The following is a 25,879-nucleotide window of genomic DNA, read 5'->3' as shown; positions in this document are numbered from 1 at the left end:
TGGATCGTTGCTTTTTCTTTCCTCTACTTTCCAAATACCCTATTCACTATTTATTACATGATTTTAAAATGTATTCATTAATGGACACTATGCTTAGGAAGTGGAACCAAGTTTCTCAGGGGCGTTAAACAGGAAAAAACTTAAGGGTAATATGACCTTACAGAGCACTGGCCATTACACAAAGAAAACCACTGTGTCATGATCACAGACTCCTCATGCCACATCTCAGGTGGCCACTGGATATACCCCAGAGTAGGACCACAAAGGGATCTAATGTAAGAGAGTGGAGAGATGCGAACCTCACCAATACTGGAAAACAAGGATCTCTTACAGAGAGGGCAGAGTCTCCCAGGGATCCCGCCCAAGTGTGAGTTCATGAACAAGGTTTCCTTCTGGTTAAGGGGTCCAGAAGCCACACAGATAGAGGGGAGGCTTGACAAAAAATCAATCCAGAATACCCTTGAGGAGGAAGCAAGGAGGCTGCAGAGGGAAAAGGATTACACAAGATTAAGGCCACTGTGAGATTCAGCCCTGATGAAAAAGTGTTTCAGCACCACCACCACTGCCCAGCACCCCCACTCAGGGCAGATTCATACAGATTAACTCAGAGTTGGACCTTTCATACCACTAGCCGTGGTTCTTTGACGTGATAACCACCCTTGTCTCATCTGCCTTGGAAATGGTCACCATCTCTCCATTGCCTTCCACATGAGGAAAAGGAAGCGAGAAAATTAAATGGAAGGTTTCCCAAAAGCTGGGAGGTCCTCCAATACTCTCAACCTTCCCCTCTATCCTTGACCTCACCCCAAGCATTGTCACTCTGGCAGTTTGTTTGTTTGCTTGTTTTACCATAGCTGTTGTTTTTTTCCTGACCTTCCTTGGACATTTTACAAGTAGAGTCTTGGAACCACAAGGAACCACAGCTCCAACTGGCAAAGGGTGGCTTGGAGGGCTGGCTGACACTGTCCCTCCCAAGCTGGAACCAGGGCTGGCCTTGGAGACATGAGATTCAGGATCATGGCCGAGGAGGTTTTTAGATGGCTGGAAGATAGTCGCTTTTTCTTTACTCTACTTTCCAAACTTCCTATTCACTATTTATTATATGATTTTAAAGCGCATTCAGTAACGGACACTATGCTTAGGAAACAGAATCAAGTTTCTGCTTTTTTTTTTCCATGTCTGACACTCCTGAGAAACTTGGTTCCACTTCCTAAGCAGAGTGTCCATTAATGAATGAGCTTTAAAATCATATAACAAATAGTGAATAGAAAGTTTGGAAAGTTCAGATGGCAGGGAAGGAGGGGTTAGAAGAGAAAGCCTGGGGAATTCTAATTCCCCACATCCGGAAGTGTAGATAAGGAGTCAAGAGGAGGCAGCAGGATCAAGCCATGTGGTGTTCAGAAAGGAAGAGACCTTTGAAGATTATAGAAAAAAGGAGAGGAATGAGCCTAGAGGAAGAGAATCTTTATGCTGGGAAGGGTAGGGACAACAATGGAGCAAGGTCTCAGGGAAGGCACAAGGGTGGGGGGGGGGGGTCCAGCCCACAGCAGATGGGGCTGCCCCCCTCTCTGAGGCAGGCTGTTGAACTCCAAGAGAGGGGAGGAAACGGAGGTAGGTGATGGAGAGGGAAGAGTTCAGCCTGCCTGAGGGACATGGTTCTTTGGGTGGAACAGTAGACAAGAGCCAGTCCAAGGTCAGGGTAGGCTTAGGGTACTGAGGAGAGGGAAACGAAACCATCACTGGAGAACTTCTCTCGAGAATGACAGTAGGACTGGGTAGGACATGAGCTTCAGGGCTGCTGACAGGATACTAGGGCACAGAGAAAGCTCTGTTGAAAGCTTTAGCCACAGTATCTGTGCCAGGCTCCAAGCTGAGTGAAGGCAGAGTGGAGCTAATGCACCATATAAATGGGGTATGCCCAGGGAGGGTGGGAGATGTCCTGTTGGATGATGAGATCCCAGAAAAGAAGGAAAGGTGTTGATTTTATTCCTCTCATATCCATCCTCTCCCAAATGACAAGAGGATATCAGAAAGGGTCAAAGTAAGGGACTAAAACCACAGATAGACATATCAAGGGTCAAGATCTTGGACATGCATAATCATGGTAGGTAGGTGGAGGACTTTGGTACCAAGGAGGCTGAGCAGCAATGAAGCTATAGGATTTGATCAATAATTGACATAGATGCTGAAATTACAGAGGACAATAAGCAGAGATGAATAATAAGGACCCCATGATAAAGTCAATTTAACAATTGATCTGCAAGATGTTAATGGATACACATCATGGACACATAAATTTTTAGGGAATGAGGTTATTCTATAGTTTGGAAAATGCCAGATTAAAAAAAAATTAAGTTCTTTACTGCAGGACATCCCAGAGCCTTAAAATGTTAATGTATTTTAATGGACATTGTAATTCTCCAAGAAAGAGAGCTACAATGTCCAGCATATCCCAAACTTTTTTGAGAGTAGAACCCCGTTTTCTTTGTAGAGGATCATCCTGTGGAACTGTTCTTGGAAAACATTGTGAGAGATGCAGGTCTAGGGTACAAGAGATGGTGCCACAGCAACATAAGGTTCCCTGGGAACAGTGGAAACCAATGAGGAAAACCACATTGGTGGGAGATAAGGAGGCAGAGAGGAATCATGAGGAGGTGGCCAAAAGAAGGGCGCGTATGCACGTAAAGACAATAGGGTGAAATGGACCCCACATGAGAAGGCTGGATAAAAGGAACAATGGGTGCTGTGACTTCTAAGTAGTACAAAGGACATCAGAGAGGCCAGGGGGAGCTCGTAAGCTATGAATAACAGAGCAGAATGGGGCAGTGCTGGAACAATGGAGGCTCACTGAGGGACAGCCCCAAATCCTGTCGCACAGACATGCACACGCCCACATGCAGAAGCTTCTGGGCTGCCCTGGATTATTCCCAATGTACGTTCCCATGGCAGCATGGCTTTCCTTTTGCCTGGCCAAGGCTGGGCACTAGCAGGGGATGGTAGGCTCAATTAACAAACAGCCTGTTTCTCTGCTCACCACCTTCCTTGCAGTGTTTTCTTCTTCTCAGAAAGAAATCCAACTGTTAAACTGCATTATTTAATTATAGGTTTGTTTTATTTTTGCGTTTTATCTTTTAAAAGCTAAGGATGCAAGAGTTGGTTGGTTTGGTTTTTTTGGGGGGGAGGTGGGGTTTGGGTTTTTTTTTTTCTTTTTGTTTTTTGTTTTTTTAAGATGCAGCCAGTTATTATCTTCCCAGTATATTCAGTGTCATTCCCAGACATGGAAGGGCAATGTTCCCTAAGCCCAGAAGTTTCTGGCACCACAAGTGCAGGTGCAGTTGAATAAGGCTTACCCCAGGCTGTTCAGCTTACCCTGGCAAATGGGGGAGAGCTATGTTCCCAGGCCCCTTCGTCCTACTCAGGGAATTGTCTACCTGCCTCATTCCTGACTGCCTTCCTGGCCACGTTGCTTCTGTGAGCTGCATTAGGACAAGCCCCTATCACTTGAGAAGGTTTTTTTCTGAGGCTCTGTCCAGGGCTCTGACTGAATTTACATGGGAAAAAATAAACCATGAACATCAAGCAAGGGTCTCCATGTCAGCGTGTACTGTGCATGCATATGCCCCAAAGTGATGTGCAATAGGATGATGCTCAGAGGAATACATTAGATCCAGGAAGGTCTCCTGTAGGAGGCAAAGTAGGAACTGACTCTGGAAGGAGAGGAAAGGCTCAAACTGGCAGAAGGTATGGAGAAGGCACTGCAGAGGGAAAGAAGTGTCAGGCACAAGAGAAATGAGAGTATTGGCAGGATATCCATGGGACAGGAAGAACATCAGGTTAACTAAGGACCATAAAAAGAAAGAAGAGATAAGATTGGGCTCCCAGAGGGCTATGGGCCACATCCTTGGGAGCCCAGGCTGTGGGGATCAGCAGAAATCAGAGGACTGGCACTGCTCGGTGGCCTCTAGGATTTCTGCACAAGGTCTTCCCATACGCTTAGCAAGCAATCGGAATCCAAGTTTCTAAAGGTTTTGAAGGTTGTCTTACCTATGCTTCTCCCCGTACCCAAATCACTGCTGCATAATCCTGCCAAGGAGTTGTTCTGCATGTGCTTCAACATCTTTAGTGGCAGGGGGCTCATTACCTTATAAGATATACTAGCCCCTAATGAGAGAGGCAGCTGCCAGGTCACTCTCGTCTAACAGCAATGACAATAATAAATTACTATTGCTACTACTGCTAACAATAATTACAATAATATAAAATGCACTTAGTCGTTACAAAGTCTTCTGCACACTCCCATTGCATACCTGCCCTCACCTCCCACACCTACACTCTGAATCATCAGGCTCTCGCCTTTTCTCCAATGAGGTGGGAGACAACTGCTGCTTAACTTCCCCTTTCCTTTATCCTCTCCCCGCCTCCTCTTCTCTCTATTTTGGCTGTCGCCCAACAGTCAGACCAACAGTGCCTGTGGCATGAACCTCTGCTCTACAGGACTGGACTAGTTCTTGCTCTGCGACTCCACTGCTACTCCTTGTAGATAACCAAAATCACTTAGAAATAAAGGTTTGGTCCATGTGGTATAAGCACGTGGCATGTTTCTCAAAATACGATCTTTGGCTACTAACACCGTCTACCCCAGACCCTACCAGAAATTCTGATCCAGGAGGCCTAGAGTGGAGCCCTGGAACAGCCACCCAGAGTGATTCTGGCATACCTTATTGTTTGAGAACGACTGCCTTAGGGGCTCTGGCCAGTCTTTGGCTTCAATTATATCAGGGGTCACTGGACTTTTTCTTAAAGGGTCAGATAGTAAATATTTCAGGCTCGTGGGCCAAATGGTCTCTGCAGTAGCTACTCAACTCTGTTGTTACAGTGAGAAGGCAGCCATTAACACAATCTGTAGTAGGTTGAATAATAGCCCATAAACATATCATGGCAAAGACTTTGCAAATATGATTAAGTTAACCATCTTGAGCTAGGGCGAGTATTCTAGATTATCTAGGTGGGCCCTAAATGTAGTCACAGGTATCCTTAAAAGAGAGAGGCAGAGAAAGATTTGACACACATGCAAGAGGAGAAGGCAATTTGACCCTGGAGGTAGAGATGGAAATGATGCAGCCACAAGCCAAGGAATGTCAGCAGCCATTGGAAGCTGGGAGAGGAAAGGAACAAATTTTCTCTTAGAAACTCTGGAAGCACAGCCCTCCTGACCCCTAGATTTCAGCCCCATGAAATTGCTTTCTGGCTTCCGGAACTGTGCAATAATAAGTTTCTGTTGTTGTAACCACCAAGCTCATAGAAATTTGTTGCACCATCAATGGGAAACTAATACACTCCATAAACAAATACACATTGCTGTGTACCAATAAAACTTTATTTATAAAAACTGATGGATAGCCCACCAGCTACAGATTGCTGACCCCAGAGTGAAACATTAAGAGGTCTTTGTGCACAAGATGTATGGGAGAGAGAAGTCAGATATAAATATTTGGAAGTCATTATTCAGAAAAAAACAAAAACTAAACATCTAAACATGAACCCTCACTTGAGTTCCCTTTGCCAGGACAGAAAGATAAGGAGGAAGCAAAAACTCCTTTAAAAATCTCCTGTCCCTGATCCATGCAGAAATGAACCCAAATTAAACCTCAGGGAGTGTGCCAAGTGCACAGATTCTCCAGTTGGAGCAACTCTCACAGGGCCAGACCAGGGGGCTGAGGTTGGGTGGGAAGCTCGGGGAATGTCCCTTTGGTTCTGGTTGTCCTTTAGAACACTCAGCTGGGCCAGAGCCCTCCTTTGTCTCTCCGTCTGCCTCAGCAGAAAAAAAGCAGCTGCCCCAAGCATAACTTCCCCACCCCTACTTCTCCCCAACTAGCACACAAGTGAATCTGAACACATGTGCACACGCCCAACTTCTCTAGGTCCTTTACAAAAGAAAGTCCCACAAATACTCACCAGACACGAAGGCCACTTTTTCCTTTAGGATAGGGAGGACATCAGAAGCTTTCAAACCATCATTCCGAAAAGACCCTGTGGGACAACAAACCAGAAGGAATCAGGGTGAGAGGAGCCAGCTGGCTGAATCGCAGGGTCCCATCCTCAGTCTCCCAATCCCATCATCAGTCAGCAAGTCCTGCCTTGTCCAGGTCCTACAGCCCAGCCCGATGGACCAGGAGAGGGTCCGCAACAGAAGGTATACTTCCACATCATGCCAGCCACAGGGGTGATCAGGGCTGCAATCCCCCAGTCCTTCTCAAGGAGAGGACAATCCAAGTCACCCTCCCCACATGGACAATCCTCCATGCCCTGGGGGCAAAAAAAAAAAAAAAAAAAAAAAAAAAAACCCAGCCCTGTTGCTGTTGAGCAACTTGAAGATGGGGGACTTTTAAAAAATCATGTTTGTACCTCTAGTGCCTAGCACAGTGTCTTGAACATACTCAGCACTCAGGAAATATCTGTTGAATTAGTTGCTATCAAGATGGATTACAAAGTCCTAAATAATCCTTCTTGCCTTTCCTCTGGCACAACAACTATTAGTCTTTATTTTACAAACAAGGGAAGTAAACCACAAAACTCCTACAGATGGAAGCAAAGTTGATGACAGTACTCCTCTCCCCACCTCTTCCTCCTCCCCTCAATGTCATCATCATCAGTCCACGATAGACAGGAGATGGGGAGACACAAATCTCCTGGGAAGGAAATGCACTATCTTGTTTAACTTGTTCTCTTTCTAAATCTTGCTTCTCATTTAGAAAGTCCTTTCTATGTTCTAGTTAAGTTCCTGTTAGGGGGCTGGAGGCAGAAGCTTGGGGCTCACAAAGAATGGAAACTAAAGATGTGCCTGGAGGAACAGTAGCCTCAGGAGGCAAAGGACAATCCAGCCCATTGTGAGATGTGTGGGAAGTCAGGACCCAGCTTCCACATACACAAACCCTAGGCTAGCCCACTGCACCCCTATCATTTAACCTAAGAACCCCACAGGGACTTTCAGGGAGAGCCACCCACACTTAACAGTGATTCGAGCTATAACTGGGGTCTCTGTTATGTGTCGCCATTAGGGACATGACACAGATAGACCCCAGAAGGCGAGCGGTTGTATGTCAGCTCAAGGAGCGGAACCAGATACCATGGATACCCCCTCTGGTGCCTTTCTCCACTTGGCTTACACCCTTGGGGTCCAAATTTGACAATTTACAGAGGAAAGCAACATGCTGGGCAGGAAAATCCCACTCAATCCTTCAATCTCTAAACATTGACTGTTTCAAGAAACCCATCTGGGAATTTTGGCAATAAAATTCCAGGCCAGGCGTTAAGATCACTGGCCTAGGGAAGTGAAGTGGGCCAACTGCACACTCAACCGAGGAGGAAGAGAGATATGTCCTCAGACTGCCAGTTTCTATGATCAGAGGTCATACCCTAAACCTCAAACAAATTTCGTAAGCGTCTCTGACCATTTTGCCTATTTCTTCTCATTCATTTTTCACCAAATGAAGACTGCAAGTCTTTTTATTCATCAGTCGTTTCTCTTTACTAGCTGACAGAGAACCAGCTACAAGGCTCACTTTGAGAAGACCTTGAGCAATAGGAAAACAAAGTAACACCATAAAAAAGAATACTCGAACTTCAAAGCCTATAAGCATTATTTTGAACTTTCTATCCTTAGTTTCTACAGATATTTATGCTCTAATTTTATCTTCTCCACAGAAAAACAATTAATTTCACTAATAGAGGCTAATTAGGATCAATATAAATTATTATAGAATTTACAAATAGATATATAAAGTATTTTTTTTTCATCCTCATGCAATGAGGAGACATCTCAGCTTCCTTGGCAATCTATTAGGCTTTATCTGTTAGACAAGGATCTTTAACTAATACATGACTTGTTTGTGAACAATGATGCTTCTGTATCAAAATACATGATTTTCCTTTGTGAAATATATCTTTCTATACATTAATTTTAAAACACTTTCCTCTATATCACCATGCACTCTACTAATTTCTATAGAAAAAATGTAATATAAAAGTTAAATTTCAGTCCTGTCTTCTTTCAGATTATTTACAGGTTCAAAAATAGAAAGGCCCAAACTAATGAGATTTACTATACAAAAAGAGTCCACATAACTCTCTTCTCTCCTAAACTCTTGTCCTATTTTTTTCTACTGCTGTCCCTCTTGTCCTCTACTGTGTTGCAGTACACAAGAGGGTCCTAGTTCTAAATAGCCCTAAGACCTTAAGGAAGGGTTTCAAATTTGCTATAATGGAAGCAAAGGGTTCCCCATCCTATCTCCTCTCTACTCCCACCCTTGGAGAGGAAGAGGAAACTTCAAGTCTCATCCATCACACCCACTCATTGTGCCCCACCTCTTCCTTCTCCCCACCAGGGCCCAGGACCTGAGAGAAGGTATGCAGCTTGTCCATGCAGCTTGCAGTCATGGGCTCCAGTAAATGTCAATACCTTGGGTTGGGTTGTTCTAGGATTCCTAGGGCTTCTACTTCCCAGGCCAGGGAAGATCCTGTAGAGGCCACTGCTGGGCCTGGTTGTGTGTCCACCATAAGAAAACCTAAAGTGTCCAGATTTACAAAATCCAAACTAGGGGACAATCATTTCCAATTATAACTAAAATTTTCACATTATAAAAGGATTTGCTCCAGAGTCTCTTCAAATAAAAGTTCCCCTAGTGATTTGAATTAGTTTTTTATTTGCCAAAAATTGAATTACATATAACTTTTCAACAATATATGTATTATGCAAAGCCAAGTAGAGCTAATTAGCCCAGCAGCTCAGAAATTGGTGACCTTGCATATAAAACCTATTTGCACTGGCTAAAGATCCCATGTATCATATCAATTCCCCCAGGGCCCTTGTGAAACCAGCTGTTGGAATATATAATAAAGGAGAAGTTCGTTGAATGCTAACTCAAACAAGACCAATGAAATAGCAACATGTTTTCACTATCAGGTACATGTCTTGGTAGACTCATAGTAAATGTTCAATAAATATTTGATGAAAGAATAAATGAATGAATGAAATGTTGACCCTTCCTAAAATGACTTATACAAGGTCAGTGACTTCATCTGTCACACCAGGCACTGGCGATCTGAGTATATGCCCTCCAGGGTACTACTCAGCTCTAATACTCTGAGACTGTCTAAACCTTCTCTTCATATTTGTCGGCCTTTAAGATCCTCAGGTTATCAGATCAATATGCTTTAAAAGGAAGTACTGGGAATAAATTCCTTAACAAGATTCATTGCACCTTAGGAAGATAAAACATTTCACTGGCTTCCTGGCCCATTTTTCCCCCAGAATCAGTTTACAGATACTCAGGGGCAGATCACCCCATTTTGCAGGTAGCCCCAAATGCCAAAATGGAAGAATAGTGATGGAAGAACTTCGATGAGGCTTAATCTCTTGAAGAAGGCAAGCTTACATTGTCATTGTTATTTCTGGTATAAGATATTCGGTAGAACTATTAGAAAATAAACTCTAGATCATGCTTGTGCAACCTGTGGTCTGCAGGCCTCATGCAGCCCAGGACAGCTTTGAATGCAGCCCAACACAAACTTGTAAATGTTCTTAAAACATTATGAGATTTTTTTGCAATTTTTTTTTTTAGCTCTTCAGCTGTCATTAGTATTAGTGTATTTTCTGTGTGGTCCAAGACATTCTTTTTCTTTCAGTGTGGCCCAGGGAAGCCAAAAGACTGGACACTCCTGCTCTAGACCAATCATAGACCTGTTTCCATCTTAAAAAAAAAAAAATGCTGTTGAAACAGGCTTGCTTCCTCTAAAGAAGGACTGAGAAGACATTAAAAAAAAAAACCCAAGCCCTTGGAGTTGCTGCAGGGAAAAACAAAAATCAAAATCAGGGATGGTACCTTCATGGACCTGACTCAACGTGGGTGGTGGGTGTTGTGCCTCTTCTTAAGGACAAAGGCGTGCTTCGCTGGCATTCAGGGCTAATCCCACCCCATTTGTGTCCTGCTGCTGTCAGAATTACAAGCCTGCTGTTCCGTTAATTAGCAAAGCTGAAATGCTCCACATCTATTAAGAAAGTACAAATTACCCCTGCCATCTCCCCAGGATCCTCCAGCATGGGTCTTCTCCAAGCCCCACTTTTGCTTTTCCTTGCTCCAAATGTGTTATGCTTACATTGCTTCTAGTCATCATTTCCCATGTTGGAAAATGCCAGTCATCCTTACTGTGGCTTCCAGCCTCTGTGTGACCTTACATGGCAATGGTAAAACTGGCCCTTGAGCCCCCAGCCCTGTCTGTAGTTTTGTGGGTCTAGAGTAGCAGTATATTCCCCAGGGCACCTGGGTGCCTTGTGTTCCATACTAACTTCCTTCAGAAAGCATTCCTGATTTCAACAAGTGAAGAAACAAACAACAGAGTGGGCATTTATAGAGCGTTCGGAGGTTCAAGCTGCTGGAGTATCCATGGATTGCTCTTTGTTTCCTTTTGGTTCTCAGTCACACCCCTTTAATGTGCACCTATTTAGAAGTTACTATGTAAGTGTTCTAATGTTGCTTTAAGTGGGCATGAGCCCTGTTTCTGCACACTTCCCTATGCTCAGGTTTCTGCCTTCTCTTTCTACTTCACCCCTGTGGTGTCCAGCATGGGAGCTTTACTCAAAATGGCACTGAGTCACTGACTGAGAGGCTGCATAAAAGAGATTTGGCTTACAATTGAGAGGTGCAGGAGCTCATTTGGCTGGACCTTAGTTTGGTTGTAATTTTGAAATTTTCCTATTCCTAAGGTCATTATTTCATTAATTCTATATTGAGCACTTACTATGTGCCAGACCATATGTCGGGCTTTGGTGATAGTAAGACAAATAAGAAATGGATCCTGCTCTCCAGGGGGGCTTCCAAGCAGAGAAAGACAGGTTTCCAAATAGGACAATTAACTGTTATCAGAGACAGGACATCACCTGTACAAAATGCAAGGAGACAAAAAAAAAAGAGCTTCTTAAAGATGAATCCTAAAGCCTTGCTGCTCAAGGTAATAAGCATCACATACACCTAGAACCTTGTTGGAAGTGCAAAATCTCAAGTTCCACCCCGGACTTACAGAGTCATAGCCTACATTTTAACAAGAAACCCAGGTGAGGCCAGGCATGGTAGGTCACATCTATAATACCAGAACTTTGGGAGGCTAAAGCAGGCAGACAACTTGAGCCTAGGAGTTTGAGACCAGCATAGGCAACATGACAAAACCCTATCTATACAAAAAATACAACAAAAAATAGCCAGCATGGATCTGCAGTCCCAGCCACTTGGGAGGCTGAGGTGGGAGGATTGATTGAGCCAGGGAGGTTGAGGCTGCACTGAGCTGTGATCATGCCACTTCACTCCAGCCCAGCTGACTGAGCAAGACCCTGTCTCAACACCCCCCACCACACACACACAAAAACCCAGCTGATCCATATGCACATTACACTTTGGGAAGTTGTGTACTAAAGTATGTCTTTCCATTCCAGACCTGCCTCAGAGGCAGAAGATAGAGAAAAGCATCCTGTAGCCTGGCCTAAACAGGACCCCTAAAATCTCATCTAACACTACTCATCACCCCTCCAGTCCCTACCATGGGAAGACCCCTCTCCACTGCCCAGAGATTCCAGAGATTCAGCCATTACCCTATAATAATCTATTATTCAAATTCAGCTTTGGAATAAAAAGGCTATCTGGGAGGTAGATAAATTCCCCCTCCAGGGCATTAAAAGTGGACTACATCTTACTTTTTGATGGCAGGAGTGTTTATGAATAACACCTGTCCAAACTGCTCAGAATTTTGGTAGCTTAAACCATTCCTTCATGTATCAGATGTTTTAATTTCACCACAAATCTTCCTTCCTACCCTCAGAGCCCTACCTTCTCTAAGTACTCTCAGTAGCATAAATACTGTCACTGATAATATTTACAGACCAAGATGCCATCTCTAAGATAGCCCTGAAGGACAGAGAAGCCAGTCTGCTTATGCCTCTTTATCGCACCTGCACCCCCACTCACAGGTACAAAGCCCTGAACACTGGGGAAATGCTGGACAAGAAACAGAAAGGAGGGGTGCTCCCACCTGGGGAGCTCTGCATCTGAGAACACAGTGCCCATCTCAGGCAATTCTCTCCCTTGGAGGGGAAACCCAATTTCTGCTCTCTGAGTTTCCAGCCTAATAAAATACCGAGTGTCCATTTCCCCCGATACCAGGAAGCTACCAGACTGCATAAAAAACCAGTGAAGACTCTGAGATTCTGATAAAAACCCTCCCACCCTTCTCCCAACCTGACCATCCTGTATCCACTATATCTTAATTATTGGTGCCATCATCCACGAAGCTAACCAAACAGAAACCTGGGAAGCACCCTAGACTCCTCCCCCTCCTCCATCACACATACTGATTCAGCTACTTGGTTCTGTTGATCCTACCTCTTAAATCTCTCTCTAATGTGTCATTTCCTCTGTGCTGTTTCCCTGGCCTCCCCATCAAGCTGAGCTGTCTCCAGTTGTACTTTATACTCCATCACTCCTGAATGGCATTTATGTGTTTTCGTTTACTCCCCATTAACTAATCCTGATGCCTTGAGGGTAGGGACCATGTAGTATTCCTTGCTGTACCCCAGAACCTCGCACAGGGCCTGTCACAAAAAAGAGTCAAGAAATACTGAAACTGACCACGCACAGGCACAGAGAAGACAGAGAATGGCAAGTTAAGATGATCCATCAGGTCAGTCTCCACAGAGAAGATGATCTTCAAACTAGATTGTAAATAACAGAAGAGGCAAGGGATGGTGGGAAGCAGTACACACCAAGGCAGAGAGGGAGGGGCAAACAAACTGTATGCCATGGATGAAGAGATTTTACTCAATGAACAGAAAAGCAGAGTTAGGGGGTGATGAAAAGGAGTGCATGGAGGAGGGTGGGCTCTGTGGTCTGACTCCCAACAGGGTGGACACCTGGGAAGGCATCGGCAAAGATGTCACTGCAAGTGCCTCCAGAGACTCCGAGAGCCAGGTCTGTGCTACAGCAAGGGGCAGAGCTGGGTGGAATCTGGCTGGTCCCAGAAGAAGGCTGTGGCTCCTGAACAGGGCTTGGCCCAGCAGGCTCTGATCCCAACCTCCAGGTCACATTCTGCTTTATCTTTGAGGATACGGGGAGGTTGGGACTTGGCCCCTGCTGAGGTTAGTGGTAGTATAGGGGGTAGGGACACTGGAACTTTGTCTCTTTTGATCTTCTCCCTAAGTCCCAGGAGAAGCAGGAAGCGTGTTTGTGGGTAACCTCCTGGGATCTGCTGGGACAGTAGCAGGCTGAAAGTTTGTGTAAGACCCCATGAAAGTGCAATGTGAAACTGAATCATAAAGGAAAGAGACTTAAAGTCCTGGTCTCTTCTGTGTAGAAAATAGATGGGTGGAGCCCTTAGGAGAAGACACTGTCAGTGAAACTGGAGTTAGTAGAGAACCTATTAGAAGCAAGATCTTCATTCCCTTCATTCTCCCTTCTTTCATCCCCTCCTTTCCTATGTTAACACAAGAGAAAAAGAGAGAGGTGGCAAGAGTGGGAGAAAACAATAAGGAAAAGGGGTAAGAGCAAGAGATAAAGAGCTAGAGAGAAACATACACACACATACAAACACACACACACACACACACAGAAAGAGAGACAGAAAGAAATGGAGGTGAATGTTCCTGTCTCCTCTTTATAGACACTAAGGAGCTATTAAGGAAACTGTTGAAAAATGCCGCCAGTGACTATAAATATGTTCCTTAGAGTTCACCTTAAAAAAACTACCACCGGCTGGTCTCGGTAGCTCACACCTGTAATCCCAGCAGTTTGGGAGGCCTAGGTGGGCAGATCACGAGGTCAGGAGTTCAAGACCAGCCTGGCCAACATAATGAAACCCTGTCTCTACTAAAAATACAAAAATTAGCCAGTTGTGGTAGCGTGAGCCTGTGAACCTCACTACTCGGGAGGCTGAGGCAGGAGAACTGCTTGAATCCAGGAGGCAGAGGTTGCAGTGAACAGAGATCAAGCCACTGCACTCCGGCCTGGGAGACAGAGGGAGACTCCATCTCAGAACAACAACAACAACAACAAAAAACCTACCACCAAGACAGGAAGTGTGTGCTTAGAGAAAGGAATAAACTTGGCAGAGAGAGAGAGAGAGACAGACAGAGAGAGAAAGAGAGAGGAGAGAGACTGGGCAGCTTTATGTCAGCAACCAAACACACAGCACAGTGTGAAGACCCACATGCCTCTCCCCAACCTGAAAATCTACCTGTGCCCAATGGGGCCAACTCCCCACAGTCGTCCTTCATCACTGTTACCCACAAACATCAAATGGACCAAGGAGCATCCCCCTCCTTAGGTGGCAGGTGTGCAGGAGGGATGGTGCAGCAGAGTTCTCCTCCTTGACCATGGGATTTCTAAGCAAAGGACACCCGGGAGCCTCTGCTAACCTGATTTCAACACAAAAAGGGGAAAAAATATGTTCTTCTTTTGGCAATTGCTAAATACTGAGCTTGTCTAAGCAAACTGGCCAGGCCTCCTGTAACCTGAGGCAGCAACCAGGGACTTGGCTGATAACTAGGTTGGGCAGCCTTTACACTGGAGAAAAGCAATGTCTACCTTCTCTCAACTCTGATATGCATTTGAAGTTTATTTCCATAAATGACCATCTTCTGCCCTGCACTATAGTGAGCTGGACAGCTTCCTTAGGGTGCCTGCCCTAACTGCTCAATCACCATCTGGGCTGGACTCACTTGTCTGCCTCAGTATATCACTGGCATGTACCTCCCTGTTCTGCCATTGTCCACCACTGCATCTGGCTCCCTCACTAGACTCTAAGCTCATTGAGGGCAGGGGCTGAGTACTTCTCTCAATGGCTTTAGTGCTTGGTACACAGCTGGCACTTAATGGGTGACCCAGAGGCAGAGTTTTTCACATCCCAAGTGTCACGACACCTTCTATGTAAAAAGTCTTTAGTAACTGCCATGTCTCTTCCTCCCATGGTGCTTCTTTGTGCTTATTTCTACCTTCATGTTCATCTTTCTCCCTCTCTCACATAAACTCTAATTGAGGCCAATTTCAATATTAACTTTCTAAAGTCAATATTAGCTATAAAGTCCTGGCTAGTGGGCTACCTTTGAGGAATGGAAATTTGTAACACTTTCTATTGCTAAATTAGCTCCATTAAAGATCACTAATAATTAGCACTTTAAACATACGGGTAACCCCTCTCTAAGCCCAGCTAATGAGCAAACCATCTCTGTTTATTCTTCACAAGATTTAATATTAGCTCGAGTTGAGACCTCAGCTGCAATACACACAGGCTTACTCACTCTTCCTCCCTCCCTCCCTCCCCAGAAAAGTTGACATCTTGAGTATAGTGCAGACACAAGAAAATGGCCGCTTCAGAAGTGATTCTATCCATCCACTGTGTTTGTTTTGAAACTGATTCTTTTCTAACTCACCAGGCTACCTAAAGTGCTTATACATCACAGGTAGTGGTGATAGTGGTAGATTTATTGTCTTTTTTGTTACTTTAAGCACTGCTCTTGGATGGGTCCTCAAAGTAACACAGAACATTATCTTGTCAGTGATTACTATGATCCAATTGTTGAACATTAGCTGTGTATTTGCTATTATGATATATTTGGAGAGAGTTACAAAGGTGCCCAGGGGCAGAAGGTGTGTGCTGTGCAAGTTCAGACATAGAAAAGCTTTGCTCCTTGGGACCCTCATCTCAGTCCCCCTCCCTTTTCCCCAGCACAAATATCAATAATATTAATACTTAATTTAATCAGGGCATAAAGACTAGTTAAACATGAAATTGTTGACTTGAAAAGCCAGTTTGGGGCTCTGTCATTATGGAAGGCACTCTGGCAGGTATCTAAATATGAAATTGTCCAGCACCTCTTGGATGTCTCTCCCCTCAACCACCTCTCCAACCCCCATGTGGGTGGCAGTAAAGTAGCAATGGCTGACCACAGAGTTTAGGGCGGAGGACCCTCACAGGCAGCTCCTGGAGCAGACCCTCTCACCCAAGCCCAGAGTTTCTCCCCACTCCCACTTGCACTCTTTCTGATTCTACAACCATGCCACTCCTGCTCCAGTGTCCTCACCATGACCATCAATGAGCAATGTCACAGGGATACACTGGTACAGACTGGGCACAGGTCCACCACATACATGGAACAACTAGGACCAAAGTAACAACCAGGTTTGCAGAACTGCAGGTACGGTCTGACAGCTGAGAAGGGACACATCCAAAGGTCATTTTACTGAACAAACTAGCAAACTAAAGCACCCTCTCCCCACTGCCAGGACATGTATGCCGCTGTCCTTGGTCCTGAACTAGTGTGACGTTGCTACTTGGAGTTGCTGCTGTCCCTGCTGTCTTAGGATATGTCAACCAAAAGAGAAAGAGGCAGAGATGAAAGAGATGTTCAGATATATCATGGAGATAAAGAAATGTGAAGAAGCATCGGAGGGATATACATACAGAGAGATTACAGAATAGAGGTTTTTCTGGTATTGTTTTCAAGTTATTGTAGTAACCAAGAAGCAAAGGTCTGTGTATGTACCCCTACACACACACACACACACACACACCCCATGGAAATGAGACAGCATGAACCCTATATGTCCCCTGATACAATGTTCAGGTATCTAGATAAATTGGCTAACTATATCTGATGGATTAGCCATGGAAAGATTCCTGGAGTTTTAAGCAATTTTTGAGTCCCTATTTAAGTTATTGCCTTGGATATCCAAACATATACAATTCAATTCAATAAATATTTATTTAGCACCTATATGTATCAGGTAAAGTTACAATTACTGTGGGTACAAAGGTAAAACAATATAGAGTTCCTGACCTTAAGGGACTTTTAATTTAAGGAAAGAGTCAGACAAACCAACACGTAATTTCAATATCATGCAAGAAATATAATATAGAGGTACACATGGAGGACAAATATTCAGATAATCCAAAAGAGATACTAAAACTCCAGCTCTAAGGAAGTCTCTAAAATGTGAAAAAGCAGTAACAAGAGAAGAGGCAATGGATTATGGGATCATTACCCAGGTCCTAGATTGGACAAGACAGGTGATGAGTCTCTGTTGGGTCTAGCAGAAGAGAGGAGACTAACTAAGACACAATGGGGTTTTCCCATGACCTAGACCCTATCCATAATAACAAAGAGATGAGTTAATGTTTGCTGGAGATAAACAACAAAGCTTCCCCTGTGGACCTAGCATAACCAGGGCCCAGCATAAGCTAGAAGATTTGCCATGATTGGGAAAACATCTGACTCATGATGTCTGCTATTTCTTTAGAAAGAAGCATAACAATGTTAAGTGCTAAACAGGAAACCGGGGGTGATCTGAATATCTCATGAAGCCAAAATCCTTCTCCAGAATTCTGGAGGGTAGACTGGGTAATCCTCAACTCTACTCATCAGAGGACAGACTAAGTTATGCTTTTCACCTGACAAACTGAAGCAGGCCTATAAACCCTGCCTCAAAATGTATGTGATGGGGGAAAGCCATGAACCTCGTGAAACTGTATGCAAACCATTGCATATCTGTCCATATGTGTCTATTTCTCTGAGAGATCATCTTCAAGTCCAGTTGTCAACAGATTTTCAAAGGGATCTATGACAACCTAAATCGTTGAGAACCAATAGCCTAGGGCAGTCACAGTGAGAGTCTACAAGTTATCTTGGGTTCAAACCACTAGATCCTATTTTATAGGCTCTGCCTCCCTCACAGCACACTTTATGACACTCATGGTTTAGCTGGAACCCAATACCGTGGTTGGGCTGGCAGAGAAAAAATGAAATGATTTTGATTCCTTAGCTGAGATAAATGGAAACTGTGGCAGATGGTAGAAGGTGAAGGCTGTGTGAAGGATCCTGTGCTGTAAGAATAAGCTTTATTAGAGGTGGTTCTCTCTCATTATGGAGCTACTAAGAGCTGGAAGAACTGAGGTTAGTTAACACAAAATGAGTTTTGTAGACACCAAGGCAGTACATTTCCAGTAAGCCTTCCAAACTGATGACAACCCTGCCATTGGAGGGATGACAACTTGACCCCCGGCCCTTCCTCGATTCATGACACTATGTGAAGGTTAGAGCCAGCAGAAAGGGTCTGCAAACATGTTTATCAAGATCTGCTGGAGCCTGGATAATGGCAGGATAAGGTTTCTGGAGTGGTCCTAGTGAGGCTGGCACCATAGGACACACCTGGCCATTACTGGCTCAACGTGCTGTCTTCTACTTAAGATAGCAAGCTCTCCCAGGACAAGCATGTCTTGAGGGGAAGGTTACAGCCCTGAGTCAGGCATAGACTTTGGACAGAAGTCTGACTCCCAGCTCCAGTACTTATTAGCTGTGTGCCCTTGGACAGCTTAACCTCTCTGGGTCTCTGTTTCTTCATATGAGATAAGAATACCTACACTTCATAGGCTGTTGTAATGATTAAGGGAGGAAAACTGAAAAACCAGACACCTAGCTGATACTAAGTAAACATAATGCTCACTCTTCTCTGTTCATCTTGATATCTCCTTCATGGGGCCTGACACATGGTAGATGTTCAACAATGAGTACTGATTATATGAATGAGTGAGCAAGTGAATGAGTAAGTGAAAGGAGTAAACTCAGAAAATGGCAGCTAAAAAATGCTTCCCCAACTTCCCACTGCATACCAGTAAGCCACGGTGGCTCACACCCATCTGTGTGGGTCCTCTGAATTTTTATTATTTCCCTCTGCTACCCAACCTGGGCTATTTGGCGAGCACTACAACTACTCCTGCTCCCCTACCCAGGTGCCCCAGATGTAAAAGAAAGCCTCCTGTTCCCGAGGGAAGACCAGCTGATTGTGCATTCGTCCCTCCTCCTGTGGCCAGGGGGCTATGGTCAGGGGCATCTCCATGACCATAGCTGCCAGCAGCTGCCAGGAGCTGGCAGGCCTTGTTCCTTCTTTTCCCAACTCCTCTTCCCCCTCCCCTTATGAGACTGGGTTCTACATAAAGATCTACAGGTCAAGTTGGCATTTCTGAGAAGCATGCCTACTGAAAACACATCCTGATAGCGAGGCCACCATCTGAGATGAAGAAGCCACCACATCTACCTAGTAGGCAGTCTTCAGAGCCCCGTGGAGAGAGGTCTAGGGAGAGTCAGTGACCTGTGAGTCTTTTTCTTAGTTGGCCTTGAGTTGTCAGGCTATAGTAAGTAGGGGGAGTTCACAGAGAAAGAAAAGCTAGAGAGGTCGTGTTACCCTTAACACACAGAGCTAGGTGTGAAGGCACAGGAAAGTGGTGAATACAAATCCAAGTGAGTTGGATCCTAAAATCTGCTTGCTACATGTAGAATAAATGTCCCCAGGTTGCTTAGATTCTCAGTTCCATGCTCTCTGAAACGATTTTCTCACCAACTCCCCAGCACTCATAATTCTCTCCCAGTAATCTTAGCAGAAGACCTCTAAGAGGCTGGGATATCTGGTCCCCTGCTCTTTCAGCTCCGTGAAAAAGAGGAGTCCTTGCCATGACTGGGGAGCCAGGAGATTGTCTTGTCCATGGATAAATATGCATGTGTACTCAGAACATAGCCTGTATGCTAAGATTAGAAAAATTTTAAGTTAGGGAGTAAATAGATTTATGATAGATTTACATATTTCAAAAAATCAGAAACAACCTCAAATGTTCAACCTCAGGGAAGTGGTTAAATAAACCATGGTATATCTACTCAATGCATTCATTAAATATGCATTAAATATTATACAAGTATAATACCTTGGGAAATTTCCTGGTATATTGTTAAGTATGAAAAAGATTATAAAACAGTTATGTACAACCATGTCTCAATTGTACATACAGTCTGTGTTTGTGTGTGTATAAAAACCATATATATGTACATACATATATGTATACAGCAGTTATCTCTGAAAAGTTGGATTGCAGATTTTGTTAATGTTTCTTTAATTTTTTCTATGTCAGATTTTTCTTATTTATTCTTGAAATAATTGGAAAAGAGCAAATTCCCTCTTTTGTATATTGATCCTTCATATATAGAATATCTGTAAAATTTCATACACTTAAAAAGTTTAATAATTAGGTTGTGGTTATGATAACAAGTCAAATAGCATTTTAAGAGCAACCTTATTTAAAGTTCAGGACAACTGTGTTACACAGCTGTTCACTCTGCAATGTGATCCTGTGGCAAATAAAAAATGGCTACCATTCATCACAGATGAAATTGTCTTATGACTAAAAGAACTGAAGTCCAAATGAGCTGTAAAAGAAAACTCCATTTTTCATTAGGTATAATTTTCCATGTATGCAAACAGGGTTTACCCCTTTGAAATGCAAGATATAAAAGAAGATTCAAGTAAAATGAAATTCAAATAAAATCATGTTTTTGGATTAAAAAGCTAAACATTACAGTGGATATCTGTTGAATGAATCTCTTAGTACCCGCTATGTGCCAAAGGGATTTTCAGCTAGATTTTTACCTATGAAAACAAATAGATAAAAATAATTAAACCTTTTTTAAAAGATAAATAATGTGTTGGGCTTGCCCTACCAGCTATGAAAGTATATTTTTTAAATTCAAATTATTAAAAGGTGGAGCAGACACAAGAATTAACATACAATGAATGGAACCTGAAACACAGCCCTAATACAGATCTGGCATATTTTAAAATCTAATGCATGATAAGGAAATAATCTAAAGCAATGGAGAAAAGATAAAGTAGTCAATAAATGGCACTGGAAAAACTGAATATTTGGAAACGAAAAATCCAGTTAATCCTGACAACTTCATACCATACACCAAAATAAAATAAATTTTAGAGAGATTAGAGCCCAAACCTTTAAAATGACATTTTTTAAAAAACCTGAAGAGAAAACATGCATGGTCATTTAACTGATCCCTGAATAAGAAAGAGCTCTCAAAGGCACAAAAGTATGGAAAGAAATCAGAAAAATATTGACGGTTTTGTTTATGTAGAATTTAAACTATACGTCAGATTATAAACAAAATTTAAAAGGCAAATGACAAGCTAGGAAACATGCAACAAATATGATAGAGAAAAAATTACTGCTCCCTATTTGAAAAATGTGCAAAGAATATAAATACACATTTCAAAAAGGAGGGAAAATGGATAATAAACATAAGAAAAAGCAGTCCACCTAATTAGTAATAAAGAAAATGCAAACTAAACAATGAAATGTTTTAAAAATCCATTAAATTTGCAAAGATTTTAAGAAGGCAATAATCATCAATGCTAGCAGGTTCAGTATTAATTACCTCTTCCTGCCTATAACCCTGTTAGTGCAAGTAAAATTGCTTCAACCTTTTCAGAAAGCAATTTGGTAATATGAATAATAATAATAATACAGTGATCTAGTGATATCCCTTCTGCATGTCTATGTGAAGGAGCTAAGGAAAAATGAGGACAGATATTTGCAAACAAGGGGTTTCATGCAATACTTTTTAATGTGGCCCCAAATTGCAAATATCCTAAGTATCCAACAGAAAGGGGACAGTTAAGATAAACTTGAAATAGGTATAAATTAAATACAAATCAGCCATTACAATTTGTATTTCTGACTAATTTTTAATTTCATGGAAGAATGCTCACAACATGTAAAGTAAAAATTAGGATACTAATAATACACACACTATACAGGTTAGGCTAAATCATATCAGATTGCTGAGACTCAACTTTTTTTTTTTTTTTTTACCTTCTGAAATAGTGATTTGATGTGATCCTAAATATGGACATAATGTATTTCTGGGGTGTGAGATTATGGGGATATTTCATTTTTTCCTTTACACTTTTCTACAGTTTTCAAACTTTCTACAATAAATATGTATTAAAATTAATGTTGTAAAAGTATATAAAGACCATGTGAAAAAAATACCCCAAATTTAAAACTGTATGAATCCACTTCTCTGGTTTCTCTTTTCTAGATTTTATAATACTCTGCTTCTTTGATCTCTTAATGCCCATGCCTTGCCTCATTTTTGTCTGTTATTCTACTTATTTGCACGTTCTGTAATTTGCTGTTTGAGGTTAATCCCCAGAATAAGAAAGAGAACTCTAGAAAGGCTCTGACCTCAGCTGTCAATCCCTCTTCCTCCAGGAAGCCTTCCCAAAAAGACACAAGAGTCATGCAGTTTCTATCCCCAGAGATGGCCCTATGCTTTTCAGTCAATAGAGGTACCACAGAAGGGGAAGTAAGTAGCCTCCTCTCCACTTGTGTTGCCACCACTCCTCTAAAATCGAGAGGCAGAGGAGAGCCCCAAGAAGCACTGGGAAAGGACATGGAGAGGCAGAGGAGAGCCCCGAGAAGCACTGGGAAAGGACATGTCACCAAGAGGTATGAATCCTCATCCTGCAGCGATGAAGACTCCAACAAACATGCAACAAGCACAATGAGATGCTAGGCTGAGGTAACTGGGATTACTTCTCACCAGTGTGCTGTTGGAGGGAGGCTGCTGCTGCCCTCTCCTGAGCCCATGGGCCCATACCTTTTACCTGTGAGCCCACCATGGGACCACTGAATTCACTGATACAATTAATGTTTAGAGCTAATAAGATCCCCAATGAACATTCTGTTTCTTTTCTACAGGCTATGGACATATTTCTGTATTTGTTCACATATTGTACTATAAAATGATTCATATTACTATTTCAATTTTAAGTCATTTTTCTTATAGCAATAAAGTTATCTCTTGCTTTTAAATGCCCTAATCAACATCTAGAAGGTTCATCAATGTCCACCTCAAAAAAGTGTAACTTAGCATCACTATTCCTTAGTTTTTCCATCTGCAAAATGTAAGTAACATCTCGTAAGACTATTACGAGAATTAGCTGAGACTATGTGTGTACCTTGTGACTGGTAGATGTCCAGTAAGTGCTAGGTGATGGAGTGAATGAATCAATGAAGTGTCTGAACTGTGTGATTGATTTGCCACTGGGCTCAGCTGTACAAACCTGGGAACAGCCAAACTGCAGAAACCATTCACAATTCAAGACACAATTATCCACATGCTATCAGCTCCTGAAATTGTAGACATAATAACTTAGAGGAAATGTGCTGCCTCCAGAGAGCATGCTTTGCAAATTCAGACTACGGCAAAGGTGAGAACATTATAGTTCCCATAGGAAAAAAAATTATTCCCTTCAACTCTAAAATTTTAGAATTCTGCGTTTGTGCAAATGGAAACAGTTGTCAAAATCTATTAATTTCCAGCTTTGTGGCTGTAGGATTAAAATCTTTCCATCAAAATCTATATGTAAATTTGGAAGCATTCACCATCCAACTGGGGCCCAGGCATCTACAGAACAACTGAGTCAGGGTTGTGGGATTGTTCCATGCCAATAACATTGCTGATGGGGGAAAGGACACTGGACTAGGAATCTGAAGACCTCAGTTCCCTTTGTGTTTTTTTCTTATTTCTCTAACCCTTTCTGGCCTCCATTTTCAAAACCAGTAAAATAAATGAGCCAGATAAGATGACGGCTGAGGTTGTCACTTCCCCAGCTGTTCCATTCCCTAAATCTGCTTTGCTGTAGAAGAGATAATGGCCTGCAAAAAGTTAGAGAAAGGACCATCCCAGAGGAGAAATGAGAACCTCAGGGATAAGAATCATGCTGGGGAAATACCATATTTAATGAATTGCAAAATGTATCATTAGTTTATGTGCCATTAAAAAAGAAAAAACTGCTGCCAATTAAACTATTACACACCATAAGCTATAAGACGCATCCTGATTTCAGAGATGGCAAAATGTAGAAGGAAAAAGAGCATCTTAGAATCAATAAATATGGAAACTAATATTTACTGGGTATTTGTTATATTCTAGGCACTGAGCTAAGTGCTTTATACATATCATTTAACTCTAAAACAACCCTGTGAAATAAATGCAAGTATAGGAAAGACCAGCATTTTATAGAGGAAAAACTGAGATACAGAGAGGGTTTATATAATCTGCTTAAGGTCATTTAACTAGTAGAGAGAAGAGGTAAAATTTGAACCTACAACTATTTCACTCCAAACTCCGTCTTCTTAACCCTTTACTCTCTGAAGAAACACTGGAGCATCTGATACCAAATGAAAATGAGTTATTGCATGGTAGTAAGACTGAAACACTAAAACTGTCAGAACATATTAAAGGAACTTATTAGGATGCAATACTTTGAACTAGAGGGAACCCTGGAGATGATGTAATACAACATATACTTTATAGACAAGGAAACTGACACCCAGAGGGATGATGTGATTTGCCCAAGGTTGCATAGCCAGTTAGTGCAAAAGTTAAGATTCTAGAATTTTGCTAGGTCATGAGATCAAGTTTGCAAGTCTAGAATTTTCAGATTCTATTCATTCCTTTCTTTTCAAGTTGTAGGCATTTTCCTATCTCTACTCTATAATTTCTTAGTGGTTTATCTAAAACCACACAGGCAAATTCCTTTAGCATTTCAGGATACAGTTCCTTCAGGCCTGAGATGCAGAGCTACCCTCAGAGAGGTCAGGGTGGATGGACACAACAGTTAGACATGGATTTTTTTTTTTTTTTTGAGACAGAGTGAGTCTTGCTCTGTTGCCCAGGCTAGAGTGCAGTGGTGAGATCTCAGCTTGCTGTAACCTCTGCCTCCCAGCTTCAAGCAATTCTCATGCCTCAGCCTCCCCAGTCCCACTAGCTGGGGATCATAGGCACACACCACCACCACCCAGCTAATTTTTTGTATTTTTAATAGAGATAGGGTTTTGCCATGTTGCCCAGGCTGGTCTCAAACTCCTGAGCTCAGACAATCTGCCCACCTTGGCCTCCCAAAGTGCTGGGATTACAGGCCTGAGCCACTGTGCCTGGCCCAGACATGGGTTCTAATCCGTCTAGTTCTAAGAACCCAGCATGCTTAATTTCTCTGTTCCTTGTGGACTTATAAGTAAAATAAGGCTAAAAACACCAACCTCATAGAGAGACAATGTACATAAAGTCCCTATAAATAATCAATTGCAGCTATTATAGCCATGACTGTTGAAGGAGTTTAGGGCTTTTACTATCCCCTCATTTTTCTTAACTATTGATCATTATTATTATTATTATTGAGACAGAGTCTCACTCTGTCACCCAGGCTGGAGTGCACTGATGTGATCAAGGCTCACCGCAGCTCTGATCTTCTGGTCTCAAGCAATCCTCCCACATCAGCCTCCCAAGGAGCTGGTACTACAGGCATGTACCACCACGCTCAACTAATTTTTTAAATTTTTTATAGAGATGGGGCCTCCCTATGTTGCCCAGATTGGTCTCGAATTCCTGGGTTCAAGTGATCCTCCTGCTTCAGCCTCCCAAAGTGCTTAGATTACAGGCATGAGCCACTGTGCCTGGCTGGCTCTTGGTTCTTATAGGAATCAATCTATTTTACATTTTCTAATCTGAAGTGCATTTTCTTGGCTGAAGACAGTGGAAGCAGGAGAACAGGGCTTCTTCATCTCCCTCTATAACAGACCATCTTCCCCAAGCAGAGAGCTAAAACCCTGCTCTATCACAACTGTTCACAAGCTCACTTTAATTGCTAGCTTTAGTTGAGCTATCTGCCCTTCCATTAACTTTTTGTTATATACAAAAAATATATATACAAGCGCTTTAAAAATCAAAAAAGGAAGAAGTCCCTTTCCTTTCATAATTCATCCTGCTTGTCTTAAAGGGAAGGCCAATCTCTTTCCAAGGTATGGGCAGCCCTCCAGACTTCACAGGTCAAAGCAATTTATGTTCAGCCTTCCAGCCATTAGGGACTGAATGCTAGTACAGGAAAAGCCCCTTCCTACCATTTTAGGGACCTTTGTACTTCTAGTTACATACGTGCAT

The 25,879-nt window shown here is 42.7% G+C and overlaps 1 protein-coding gene across 26 annotated transcripts in view; it reads right to left on the bottom strand.

The window, feature by feature from the left end:
* The window catches only part of KALRN (kalirin RhoGEF kinase), a 694,106-nt gene that overhangs the window by 496,096 nt on the left and 172,131 nt on the right, over window positions 1-25,879 (bottom strand). For all 26 annotated transcript variants that reach the window (XM_055259658.2, XM_055259655.2, XM_055259656.2 and 23 more), the window contains exon 2: window positions 5,956-6,030. In XM_055259658.2, the coding sequence (XP_055115633.1) occupies window positions 5,956-6,030 (75 nt within the window). The remainder of the gene's footprint in view (window positions 1-5,955; window positions 6,031-25,879) is intronic.

This window comes from Symphalangus syndactylus, chromosome 21 (assembly GCF_028878055.3).
Source record: "Symphalangus syndactylus isolate Jambi chromosome 21, NHGRI_mSymSyn1-v2.1_pri, whole genome shotgun sequence".
Taxonomy (NCBI): Eukaryota; Metazoa; Chordata; class Mammalia; order Primates; family Hylobatidae; genus Symphalangus; species Symphalangus syndactylus.
Note: the sequence above shows the minus strand (reverse complement) of the source record. Positions and strands in the feature narration are given on the sequence as shown.